The sequence below is a fragment of the Alosa alosa genome, chromosome 12 (assembly GCF_017589495.1).
Source record: "Alosa alosa isolate M-15738 ecotype Scorff River chromosome 12, AALO_Geno_1.1, whole genome shotgun sequence".
Classification (NCBI taxonomy): Eukaryota; Metazoa; Chordata; class Actinopteri; order Clupeiformes; family Clupeidae; genus Alosa; species Alosa alosa.
In genome coordinates this window covers 32,768,807-32,782,586 of record NC_063200.1, presented here as the reverse complement: position 1 = coordinate 32,782,586, position 13,780 = coordinate 32,768,807, and the positions used below count along the sequence as shown (strand labels likewise).

The following is a 13,780-nucleotide window of genomic DNA, read 5'->3' as shown; positions in this document are numbered from 1 at the left end:
TTTACAGTAATGTTTTTTACTAAAAGACTTTGTATTTGGATAACATATGGGCCTATAGCATTTGAGTTCAATTGCACTGCAATATAAATAGTCCCTGTTTGTCAGCTGTCAATCATGATCATACTCAGTTTCATTTAAAACTTATAGGTTTTGGAATTTTTGTGGCATAATGTTATTACTTAGTTTTAGTTTTCCATGCCACTGATATTGTTTACGATTTGACAATTGTCCTTTCTTGACAGGTCAGTTAACAACAGTTCAGATGCCAGCCTCATCCCAGCAATAGGAACAACAGCTCAGCATCTTATTGGCTCTGCTGTCTGGATGGATAGAGGTGGCAGCCAACCTAGTAGTCCAATCAATTTGGAGACTGAATATCCATCAGATCTATCAAAAAGTATCAATTTGAATGAGGAAAACAAAGAAATGCTTGACCAAAAATGAGCTGGACGATACCATATTGCTGTGAAGAATTTGGAGTCAACTGAATGGGCTGCTTCATATACCCTTAAATTGTCAAAAAAAGGCTCAATTAACCATTATGTAATCCATTGTTAAATTTTTTAGTGTTGCACATTAAGTTGTAATCCATCTATTGTTTAAAGTTAAACCCATGAATAACTTGGTCCCATTGGACATATCCTAATATATTGGTAACCAATAGCTAATAGAACTGTGAAGTCATCATTTGGGTCAAATCTTAGCTTCCTGATGGTGGTTCTTGGGATGACTAAAAAGAGGGAATGTAATAGACAGTGTACAAAATGAGGATAGTAAAGCAGTGTCCGTTCCAAACACTTGGTCATTGTATTAAGCCGGACTGGCCTTTGATTTTCTAACTTTACTGAAGGGGCCTCTAGTCATGGCGGTTCTGTTTTGTCATCCTCTAAAGTGCTCCCTGATCTCTTCACTCTCTTGTAGTTTTGCACGTAAAGGTGCAGTCCTCAATTCTAATTCCATCACCTTTTCTTAAATTCAGTGAATTGCTCCTCACTGTCCTTAAAAAGAAACTCAGGTGTTTGTGCACAGTCCTGGCCCTGTAAATGTGACCCTGCGAAACCAGTCGCTTTGCGCACGGTGCTATTTTGAGAAAATCCACGATAACGTTACGTTTTCGCATAATTCGACAGTATACAGTCTACACTTTCATATTGTGAAATTTCACAGGAAAACATACGTTTTGACTGTTTAACCCTCTCTGTAATAATTGTGCCCTCACACTATCGCACGTGACAATTTAAAGAAGACTTAAAAAGGTGATTTTCTCCTCTTCTGGCGTATCGTGACAGGAGAACCATGGCAACTTTGGATGCGGTCATCTTAGCGATACTTTTTGCAACAGCCTACCCTCGATATACATATCATTGGAAAGCCTAGTTTATGGTCGTTCATGTGAGCACGATAACTTAATTTTGTAAATTTTACCAAAGCGACTGGTTTCGCCTTGCAGGGAAACGACTAGGTTTAGACAGAGCCATAAACAATCCAGCCAATCAACACATGTGCTTCAGGAGCATGGAAAAAGAGAGGGATGTTCTTTGACTGTTGAGCTCAAATATCTGCAGCCTTTTGCAAAACCAAAACCCGAATCGTGGACTGCATCTTTACTCAAAGTAGAAAGGTTTCTGTGATTTGACCTGAATATTTTTTGTTATTTGTATGTTTGCTTTATTAGACCCATTTTTAATCCAGATATATTCCTTTAGGAATATTGATGTGTTATTTATCTTAATGTCAAAGAAGTTTCATTTTTTATAGATCTTAAGATATTGACACTGGCCCTAAAATTGTGTAGCAAATTGCTACTGATATTTGTGATATGTTTCACTTGCCTCCATAGGCATTCCCTGCACTTCCTAACGCTTACTGCTTTTAACAACGTCTGACCAACTCCAGGATGGCACATATTTTCACTTCTTATACATAGTATGCACAGTATATATATGCATAGTATATATATTGTGTATATAAGGTATACAGAATATACATATCCCTTTTTTATTTGGTGTGTCTGTCAGAAGTTTTTAATGAATTGGGTTCAAGTGCAAATCGATCTCTATTGTTTGATGGATGACTCCATATATAGTTAAGTAGATATCAACAATGTAGCTATGGATCTCAGGTAGTACTTTCACCACACACCCATTTTCAGTACTGAAGTATCTTCTGATCTAGGAAGTAGCAGTATGTTGGTCTGTGCATCAACACAAACAGCAACAAATGTGCTATATTCAATAAAATACACCGTCAGAAGGCATTTCTCTGCGCAGGGGAAATCTCACAGGGGAAAAGCTTTTCATTTGCATTTTAAAATACATATGAATGACTAAGAAAATATGTGCGGTCATACATTTAACTACATAGAAAAAAAACTTTTTGTGCTATGGAAAGCAAAATAACATGTGCCATCCTGTTGTGATGACATAGAAGCCTGGTGTGCCATCAGTTTATTATGGGGGGAAATAATAGCAGAGATTGTATGTATTGGAAGTTGCTGCTCTAATACCCCAAAGCCTTATTAGATTCTCAAATAATATGTTGTAGCTCGGTGAATATGCCAACCAACAACAAAGTTATCTCAACACACACACACATAAAAAAAACATTCAATAATTGAACTAATAATTATGTCCAGAACAACTATTTTTACTTGTTTTTCTTTTTCTTTTTTAAGACAAAAGCAAGAGAACACTCTCGTTGGTACCAAAACTGCCAGCCTTATCAATTTGCTGGCTGTCTTTGAGATTGTCTTTCCTGAGCAATGAACCATTGTTGCAAGGAAGGAGAGCCCAAGTGCCATGTGGTGCATTCTGGGATCTCTGCATGCCGAATGCAGCTATGTATAGAACTACTTGTCAAGTGTTTGAAACTGTGGTGTTTCAGAAAAGACTCTTACCTTTTACCCTTTTAAATGTCTAAAATCATATGAAACAACCTAAAAAGGTAACTTTTTGGAATTTTTCCAATCTCAATCAAATGTTAAAAGCTGTTGTTAAAATGTCTGGTTAAGAAATATCTCTTTTTTTTGTACCTTTAAATTCCGGGAGTTGTTTTGGTGACCTGCCTTTTCATCCCTCTCTTCCTTTATAAGGACTAGCATAGCTTTTTAAAATATATATATATATATATATATATATATATATATATATATATATATATATATATATATATATATATATATATATAATATATATATATATCTATATTATCTCATTAGGAAAAAAAAACATTGGAGAATAAGCTTTTGAGTGACTGCTATTAGCTGTCAGTCTCATTCATAACACACTGGATATGTGTAAATATTTTAGTTTTTGTCTTTCCATCTCTTCTGACTGTTGAAGTTCTTCATAGACTTAGGTCCTACATCTTGCCTTTCTCCTGTGAAAATTTGGTCCCAGATGGTGGGTTGTCATGTTGCCTAGAATGAATGTTTACAATTTTATTCCATTTATTTCTGGATGATGTAAATATTGTAATTCATTGTCTTTTTTTAACTTGTTAATAAAGTTATCAGATAATGTTACAGTGAACTGTCTCCTTATTTGAGTCTTCGAAATTGAACTGATACAGGTAACTCTGCTGCATTGATTGAGATGATCCATCAGCGTGTTTGGATCTCAGGATCACCTCCGCTCCACAATTCAGTATCACACCGTTCACAGTCTTCACATGTTTTTGAGAATAGTTTTATAACTTCAATTATTTGTCGTTGTGATCTTTTATGAAATCATGTGCCTTATGCAGGCACGACTGGTGGTAGATCTCTAGAATGGCTGGGAGTCTATTTCCAGTGATATGCACTGCTGTCTCCACCACTCACTAGTATGTTTGTAATAGGATGCAAGTCTAAAAGTATATCAGAACTTGAGGTGTCTTGTAAAGCAGACTGGGTGAAAACTGAGAAAGACATTCTTAAAAGTCTACAAACTTTCTTAGCTGTGCTATTTGACAAAGGGTTTTTGCTATATTGCACATACAGTTATTGTTGTTAAATTCTTCTTTACACTTCACAATTCTTCAAAATCCTGTTTCAGCAGGGTTGAAACATTTCAACAATCTAGTAAAATTGTTAGAACTAAATAAAGACCAACATACAGATGCAGGCAACTGGTGACAAAAATACTTTTGGAATGAGCAATGTGATCATTATATGGTGGCAGTTATTTTTGTTGTGTATTTTACTATAATGTTTCTGTCTTGTTGTCATAAGGGTTTTATTATGCATCACTCCTTTTCCCAATTTTACACTGATTTCTTATTTTAATCAAAGGCTCTGTTCTGGCCTCCCTGACCCCATTCTTACTTTCCTTTTGAGAGATGATTTCACAGGTCTAACATCATCTTTAAAAATATCTGGAAGACGTGTTGGATCACAAGTAATCTCAGAGGCTCATCACTTCACAGGAGCTGCCTGAAGACACGTGACCCCATGGGATAACTGATCAGCCATGCTGTGGAGCTGCGTCTTAGCAACACTGAGGGAATGTCAGATGAGATGGGGTGCTCTGGCATCCAAAGTGGAATCCAGGGCAGTGACCTCATCTGGTCATAAACTATTACTGCACCTATTCTCAACTGTTGTGTGGTGAGCATTGTCAGATTATCAAATGAAGGGTTCAGATGCAAAAGCCTCTAAATGCCACCTACGTCAAAAATGAGATAAAGATGGTGAGTGAATGCTCTCCTCACATAGTATACGTTAATCAAATAATTTAACTTCAAAACACACTAAATAACACTCTCGTCCTGGTCTGAAATATCGATTTCTATGCAAAAACCTATAGGAACCGGATTTTAAATGCTCATTTAAAAGAAATGTGGTCAGACGGATTTTGCATCTGAACTCTTCAAATGTTTCACCAAATATTACGAGTAAAATTTGACAATGAAAATGTTAAATATTTATCATACTATTTGGCATAGCTCCATCCCACGTGACTCACAACAGGTGTATTGACAAGTACTCACACATGCGTACAGAAAAAAACAAGCAGGGAAGAAGCTGTGTGCTCCCCATTGTTTGTGCATCTGCTGCCTATTCAGTGCATTGCCTTTTGGCAAGAGGATGCAAATATTGAAAATGCCAGCCTTAATCTCTGTTGTGATGCCGGGTAGTACACAGTTCAGCCTCTAAATATGAAAAATTAATAAATATAGAGCAAAAGACTATCTTTCAGTTATTACAGATGAAATATTGTTTCAATGTTAGATTTTGCCAAAGTATGATGTCAAACTAACTAATTAAACCAATATGATTCAAATTGAATGTCAGTCCATGTTGCTGCTTTTAAGTTTGACTTAAGTCCAGTAAGGTACCCTGCAACAGTGTTGCTAAATTGTTACATTTACATAGGCATATTCAGACACTTTTATCCAAAGCAATATGAAAATGAGGAATACCATTTAGGCTACATTGCAAGGGAGACAAAAATACCACTACAATAAATACAAACTACCAGATCATGAGAGTGCAAAAGGTTAAGTAGTCAAAGTGTGCTTGATGGAGTTAGTGGTGGAAGGAAGTAGAAAGGGAAGTGCATGGTAAGTGCATGTTAGGTGTGTTCATTTGTTAGATGTGTTAGGAGAGGACAGGTCTTGGTAGCTATTTTCCTATTCAAGTGAATGGGGAGGCATACAGGAAGGGGCTAGATATATGTAAACTACTGCCATATTGGCATTACAAACTAACCCCATGTATTTCTATGGAGGATTGTTTGAGTGCTGTGTCTCCTCATTAGAAAGTCTCTGGTAACATAGTAGAGATGCACCGATATGGAATTTTGGGGGCGATAAAGATAACTGATATTTATCGGTTTGTTGTGGCCAATATGATAAATAACGATAACTGATAATGTTAAAGGAACCTCTCTGATTAATTGAGTGTTAGTAACGATGGATTCATCTTGGAGTCATATTTGACTGTCACCTAACACTTCAGTCTCACATCAAGGCCATCACCAAAATAGCATTTTATCATCTAAGCAATATTGCTAAAATTAAATCTATCTCGTCATTGCGTGATGCATTCATATTGTCAAGACTTGATTATTGCAATGCCTTGTTTTCTGGTCTTCCTGATAGTGCTAGAAGTCTTCAAAATGTTAAAAATGCTGCAGCAAGAATATTGATAAAAACCAAAACAAAAAATGTAACCTCATAACACCTGTATTAAGATCTCCACACTGGTTACCAGTTCAAGTCAGAGCTGATTTTAAGGTTCTCTTTTTAACTTTTAAGGCTTAGGCTACATGGACCACTTTATTTAACTGAGCTTCAGTTCATTCCATCTGTTAATAAAAAAAATCATCCGGTCAAAGAGCATTCGCCTTCCGTGTTCCATAGGCTACCATTGGAATGGCCTTCCACTAATTGTAAGGGAAGTCAAGTCAAGTCAGTTTTATTTTTAAAGCGCATTTACCATGCACATAGTGCAACCCAAAGCGCCCCAACAAACAAGACGCATCAAGACAAACGATGCCGGATGGAGCGGCGTAGTCGCCAGCGTGCCCATGACATCAATACATGACAAATACATTTAAAAAATAACAAATACAAAAAATGCTGGACGGAGCGGCGTAGTCGCCAGCGTACCCGTGATACCAAGACATACAACAAAACAAATAAAAAGTGAAAAAAAAAAAAAAATATATATATATTTAAAAAGGGGAAAGGTGATGTTAAAATTAGTCCAATTTCCAAACCAGCTGAAAATGTCCAAGGGCAATGATGATCCGTGAAAACTGCCGACACAACCGATATGCCAACAAAGTTCTTTAACGTTAGCAAATTATCAACCCGGTGAATTCACTGGCAGTCTGGAGATCACGTTAACGTTAGGCCTTGTAGACTGCAGTCTGGAGATCACTGGAAGCACAGTCTGAAGTAGTGGGCGATCGTGTAGATCCGCAACTCGGTGGACTTCTAACAGCGACCGTCTGTTACTCCGTGAGACTGCAGCTCCTCACCGCTAGGCTAATGTTAGTCTGCAGTTGGCAATTTGCACCCCCCGGTAAAAAATAAAATGCAATATTATACTGCTTCAATCGCCCCTGTCTTCAGTTGAGAAGTTCTGAACTGCACCCAATTTCATGTGTATGATTAACCTGACATTCTCTGGGGGTATGCCAAGTTTAAAATAAATGAATTGATGTGTACATTTAGTGTCTGTACAGCAGCCTGTAGATGGTGGTATTGAGCGAAGGGTTGCTGGTAGAGGAGAATGAGTAGAGGAGCTATACAAGGCAGGACTGACACACACACACACACACACACACAAACACAAACACACGTGCGCACACCAGGCTTGTGCAAAATTCAGAACTGAATTGAGAATGACTTGTAAATTCCCATTAAATTCTTGAATTTGAAATTAATTTGTTACATGTAATAAGTTTACATGTAGGGACCCTCATTATTTTACCATCGAAGTGTGGTACTATTTTAAGCCTTGTTAGTGGTATAGAAATAGCGATTTCTTTTTACTTTACTCTGCCCCTAAGACTAACGTTATAAGCTAATTAGCAGTTTGGGATAAAACTGGTCACATTCTATTAGCATGAAAACATATCTCAGAGAGAACTTGGTACACATGTGTTATTAACCCCTAGGTTAATTTTGCACCAGAATAGTCCTTTAACAATGAAGCTTCACAGTATGTCAGATATGACTGCATCAAACACATAACTTAGAACTTAAAACTGTAACAATTTACATTTCCAAAGTAACCTTCCTAAAACTGAATGTATGTGAGATTCAAAACATTCTTTCGGTTATGTGACTGTGGAATTGCTTTGAATTTCCATGAATTTATTTCCACTTCCTGTCATTCCAATTCAAATTCAACTTCCTGTGGGGCAGAGCCAATTCAATTCAAATTCCAATTCATGAATGGAGACCCATTCAAAAATTCGGAATTTTGCACAAACCTGGCGTGCACACACACATCCACACGTCCAGACACACACGCATGCACACACACACATACACACACGCACACACACATAAATGAACACACACACACACACAGGCACGCACACACTCACCCACAGACACACGCACACACACATACATACACGCATGCACACACACACACACAGGCACGCAAGCATACACAAAAGGTGCAAGAGGGGATGGAGTAGGAAATGGAGACAAATAGACAAACATGATTTATTTTGGCGGAGAGGATGCACAGGACTGAGCGGCGGTCATATTTTGTGCTGCTGTGCTGTACATCTACAAGGAAGTTTATTGTCACATGCATATAGTTACTGGAAGTAAGAAATGCAGTGAAATTATGTCTGGTGTCAGCCTATTTGTGCATTTATTGGGAGTACATTAAGTGCAGTAGAAGAGGGGTTTAGTAGATTAAGTGACAAGTGCTGCATAAGAAAGGTGGGGGAGGATTGGGATTGGGGGGGCACCAACAAGGAGCACCCAAGAGCAACCCAAGAGTAGTTGTTGTTATTATTATTATTATTATTATTATTAGTATTAGTATTATTAGTATTATTATTTTATTTTACTTGTTGGTTGTATGTTTTATCTTTTTTTATTTTGTTCAAGTGTATTGAAACCATGTTGCATGGTGATACTGCACTATAAACAATAAAGTGATTGATTGATTGATTACTCTTATGAAGAAAAACAATTGAAAGTGAAAGGGACAGCATTTAATGAGCAGCATTTAATTGCAGTCATTTTACATACCACCAATGACAGACAGAACTCATAATAGGCCTGTCCTCAATGGTACAGCAGCAAAACTAGTCATCAAAATAGCAGTATGTGTTGCTCCTTCAAGGTGAATGTGCATCAGTTAGTGAGTGAGTGCCTGCGGCCAGTGAGATACTGAACGGAGATAAACAGAAAAGCTGGGAGAAAGCTGGCGACCAAATCAGAGTTTGTGATGAGGGAAACTTACACATAGTTTTAACTGCTGATCATTGAATAAAGCTGCAACTCCTCAGACTATCATGTGTCTGTCTGTTGCGCACAACTTGCTGCAACAAAAGTGAAAGGGGGTTGCCCCGATGGTCTTGATCACTTATTGTGACCTGACTACAAACAGGCAGCCGTGGGCCTACTGGTTAGCACTTCGGACCTGTAACCGGAGGGTTGCCGGTTCGAACCCCGACCAGTAGGCACGGCTGAAGTGCCCTTGAGCAAGGCACCTAACCCCTCACTGCTCCCCGAGCGCCACTGTTGATGCAGGTAGCTCACTGCGCCGGGATTAGTGTGTGCTTCACCTTACTGTGTGTACACTGTGTGCTGTGTGTGTTTCACTAATTCACAGATTGGGATAAATGCAGAGACCAAATTTCCCTCACGGGATCAAAAGAGTATATATACTTATACTTATCAACTCCATGGCGTAGCTACGGCGCCACTCCTAAGGCGTTGTGACCCTTTTATGGTTCTGCGTCGGGTTGCTTTGCATCGCGGTGCATTTCACCGCCATTACGCTCGGTGTCGCCTGTGTCTGTGTCGCTCACCACCAAAACAATAGACTGTATGACCGAAACAGTACTCAGAATGGCAAACCCCATAGACTGTTGTGCTAAAATATTAATCTTATTTGTTTGGCCTATTTTTGCTTACATTTTGTACAAAGTAAAATAGTCTGGCGGTCTCACTGCCAGAGTCAGGCCTGGAAACCCATTAGGCAAGGCTCCTTTGTCGAGTCCAAGACCAGGACTACTCTAGTCCAAGTCAAGACCAAGTCAAAAGACATTCTGAACATGTTCACGTAGCCTAGTCGTTTACAGAAACATCTTCTGACCTTGGATCATCAATGTTGTTTAAAGGAGTCACTGTGTGACCCTCTTCAACCAGAACCTTCTGGATGTTTTTTTTTCTGCTGCCTATACATTGTTGCCTATGGCTCTTCTCCGGTTAGCATCTGCTATGCCCAGCGTGCCGTAGACCTTGCTCAGGGAGTGACTGGCAAATCCCATACAGCCCACCTCCACTGGCATACACCTGGTCTTCCATCCGTTCCTCAGACAATCCTCCACCAGTTCCTGGTATTTCTCTCGTTCTCTCTTGAGCCTCCTCCATCCTCTCCTCCCAGGGCACTGTCAGCTCTAACAAGTGTTAGGATATAGGGTCACATAGTAGGGCAAGCACTGACTTAAAGGCAGGGTTTCAGTGATACCTGTGGCTAATTAGGTTAAATTGAACACCTGTCCTGGGTCCTTGGCTCACAATTAGTTTGCCAGGCCTTCGGAAAAGACTAGCAGCCTGTGTTCCCCTCGTGTGTTTTGCCCTTTGAGTCCGGCAAACTTGGACCCATCTCGTTTTCATTTCATGTGGATTTTAAACCACCACACAACAAACTGAACACAGCCTAAGAGTTAGGAACCAACGCTTGGGCTATTCAGGAGACGTCGGGTGAGCGCTATACCGGGTCAGCAAGAGGATGTTTGGATGCTGTGCCTCGGCCTCTTTGTAACACAAGATAAGTTGTCTTGTGGCCTCAAAGACCAAGATGATGTCAGATCTCAATTTGGACTGCGTGATGTGTGTTGGGATTTTCAACTGCCTTTTCAGGTCAACTGTCATCCCCCAGTCTCGGGCCGTGGAGAACAAACCTACAGAGCAGTTCTTCAATGTTTTCTCTGGCCTTTGTCCTTCCTTGATAAAGTGAATGGCCTTGGCTGTAGCTTGGGCGTATCGGCTGCCCTTGAACCCCTTGCTGATTGCTTCAGTGATGGATTTGAGGACCTGGTTGTGCCGCCATTGATACCGGCCCTCACCCAGCACCTTGGAGCAGCTGCTCAGGATGTGTTCTAGTGTCCCTATTTTGAAACAAAGGGGGCTGTGAAAATACGGCCCTTGCGGTCCATACTGTGAAGTGATGATGGGTGAAGACACAGCAAGCAAACGTGGATTTTGGTGGAGAGTGCAGATTTATTTACAGTGCAAAAACAAGCAAAGTGCAAACAAATAGCAAAGACTTAACAAAACAAAACCAACCGGTTTCTTAACTCAACCTCACAGCATGTTGGCACTGTCAAGACTCTCCTTCACTGTCAAGACTTCCACTCTTTAGCCTTCCCCCTCCGCTCAGAAAAGCCTTGCTTTTAAAGCCAACCAATTAGAGCTAATTGGTTCATACTATTATGACTGGGGGGTGGGGGTTACCCAGCTCCCATACAAACAGACGTGGACAATACATACATTGACGAACTTGAACATACATTGGAAACATAATTTAACACACAGATCACTACTAACTAAATATTCATAATTAAATAAAAACACAACAATACATACAATTATTTGAAATGGGGATGAAAACCACGCCGCACAATCACACACATTTCACTTTCCCAGTCAGGGAACAAGTTACCCAATTGCAGGGAGTGAAAATGTGCATGTGAGGGTGTTTCAGTGTTTGTGTTTGTAGGAGGAATATAGTCAGTTTAAATGATGCAAGAAGGGTTAGGCAGGTTGGGGAAAAGGAAGGACTACCTTTTCACAGGGGCATGCAGGGTGTTTGGTGTTTTAAGCCCCCAACGTCGTCTTCCAGGCAGCACTGCATGGAAGGCATAGGGTTAGGCAAGGATTACCCATAGTGGTGCAGTCTGGTATCCTCACGAGAACCTAGGAAGTTCACACAGAGTTTGAACGAGTTTGGATGGTGGTGAATAAACATATGGAGTTGTACGTTTTCACTAGTAAATTATACGTTTTTAACAGCCTAAGTGAATTTTTGCATTTCTTAGATGATCTGATTCCAGAAATATAAAGCCTGGCAAACTGTAATGACAATGATGGCCTAATGTCAAACACTAAAAGTAGCCTATAGTGGCAGCAAATGGCTAGTTGTGAGCTTTGTGCGCGCCATGGCTCAGTCCAAGAAATTAAAGTAAACAGAATGGATCAGCCAACGGAGCTAAACTTTACGGTCCCTGATCTAGCTATTTTGCCAATATCGGCCGATATCCTATCTTAGTATTGAATCGGTGCACCCCTACTCCAGATCACTTTCAGGACCCTCCAAAGCCGATGTATTAGCTTTGGGTAATTCTTGTACACCTTGTAGGGTGTGGGGGCGGTGGTAGTGTAGTGGTTAAGGAGCTGGGCTAGCGTGCAGTAGCCTGAAAGTTGTCGGTTCAATTCCCGGCTTCCACAGTTGTGCCCTTGAGCAAGGCACTTAACCCCAAGTTGCTCCGGGGACAATGTGATCCCTTGTAATATAGCTGACATATGTAAGTCACTTTGGTCAAGAAGTGTCTGCTAAATGTAAATGTAATGTAATTGTAGGGCACTCCACTTGGGCCTGGTGCAGAGCTCGATCATGCTCTCCTCACCACTTCCTCCACTTCCATTGGGCGGGGCTCTTTCAGGTTGAAGTCTGATGAAAGCTCTGGTGGTGTTATCAGTGCCATGTCACGGACCCAGCGATTGTTCTCTGATGGAGTCACTATAGTTGGCCTTGAGGTGGTTGTTTATGGCATCCTTGGAGCGGAGCAAGTGATGCGGCCAGCCCTCTTTTGTCCAAGGAGCTGCTTGGTCAACTTGAATGGATTGGCCAAGAATGCTTCCTGGCTCTCTCCTTCCGCCTCCTCCTGTGGAACTCTGCCCTCCATAAGGTCAAGAGTTGTCTCCTTAGGATTGGTCTCAGGTCCGCTAGGCCGGCTATCTCGACTTCTCCTGCTGACTTGTATTACCTTTTTAGCAGCACTGAGTTCCCCCCTGAGGTGCTGGATTTTTCTTACTCTGTGGCTTGGAACATATGCCGATGGAGCAGGCTTGGGTGCCTCAGTTCCAAATCGCTCAGTTGCGATATTCACTATGAGGGTGGTCATCGTTCTCAGTCGGTGGTCCACATCCCCCTTGGCTGTCACTTCCAGGACCTGGCTTACATCCTCATCAAATAGTTGCCACTCTCGGTGGATTTGCGTTACTGGATCCTTGGTTGGACCGAGGGGCCAGTTGTTATGGCTACAGCTTGCTGGCTTTGGAGGCCCTGTGGGTTGTCTGGAGATGCTGTCTCTTGGGTTAGGGTGGCAGGTGAGCTGCTGACAGCAGGTGTTGGCAACACTAGGAGGCTTTGGGCACTGTGGGTTGCCTCCAGGCCTGGCTCCTCTTACATCTTACCAGAAGTCACTTTTGTGCGTTGTATGAATGTTGCTGCTGTCAAGCATCTCATTCTGCCCTCACACTGTATTGTCAATGTCATTATTCCGTTGTCCTGTGTTGTTATCCTTGAGTCCGTCCTGTTGGGGAGCTCAACCCCCCTCCTCAGGCACCCATGGGGGTATGTTTCTTTTGTGGATATTGTAGCTTGCTTTTGGGTTCTTGGTTTGGACTGCCAACCCTCTCCACCCCGGGTTGCCGTCTCTCCGGCTGTCATCTGTCTCTACAGATTTCACCACCTAATCAATGATTTTGTTTTAGGTTTATAATTTAGAAATATATAGACCACTGGACTTGGACAAGTCCAGCTAGAACATTTGGCGAGACTAATGCCCGAGACCAAGACAAGCCTGACTCCAAATACCAGTGAGTCCAAGACTGAGACCATAAAAAACGTCTGGACTCCAGTACTACAGCCCTGTCATTGGGGTGTTACAGTAGTTGAGATGAGGGATAACCATGGTTTGTACCAAAAGGTGGGTGGCATGTTGAGTTAGGTGGCCTATGGCCTGATTTTTCTCATATTGAAGGGTGCGAAGTGGCACAACCAGGCAACGGAGTCAGTGCAGCAAACATCAGTGCAGCACTCCACCAATCAGGCCTTTATGGTAGAGTGGACAAATGGAAGTTTCCCATA

The 13,780-nt window shown here is 41.1% G+C and overlaps 1 protein-coding gene and 1 pseudogene across 1 annotated transcript in view; one reads left to right on the top strand and one right to left on the bottom strand.

Annotated features, from left to right (window-relative positions):
• znf462 (zinc finger protein 462) overlaps positions 1–3,129 on the top strand; it is a 40,308-nt gene extending 37,179 nt beyond the window's left edge. Inside the window, 1 exon segment of the mRNA XM_048258387.1 lies at positions 243–3,129. Within this exon segment, the coding sequence (XP_048114344.1) occupies positions 243–444 (202 nt within the window). The 3' untranslated portion in view covers positions 445–3,129.
• A 6,731-nt stretch (positions 3,130–9,860) lies between these two features.
• On the bottom strand, positions 9,861–12,812 carry LOC125304203 (annotated as a pseudogene).
• Positions 12,813–13,780: the final 968 nt, after the last annotated feature.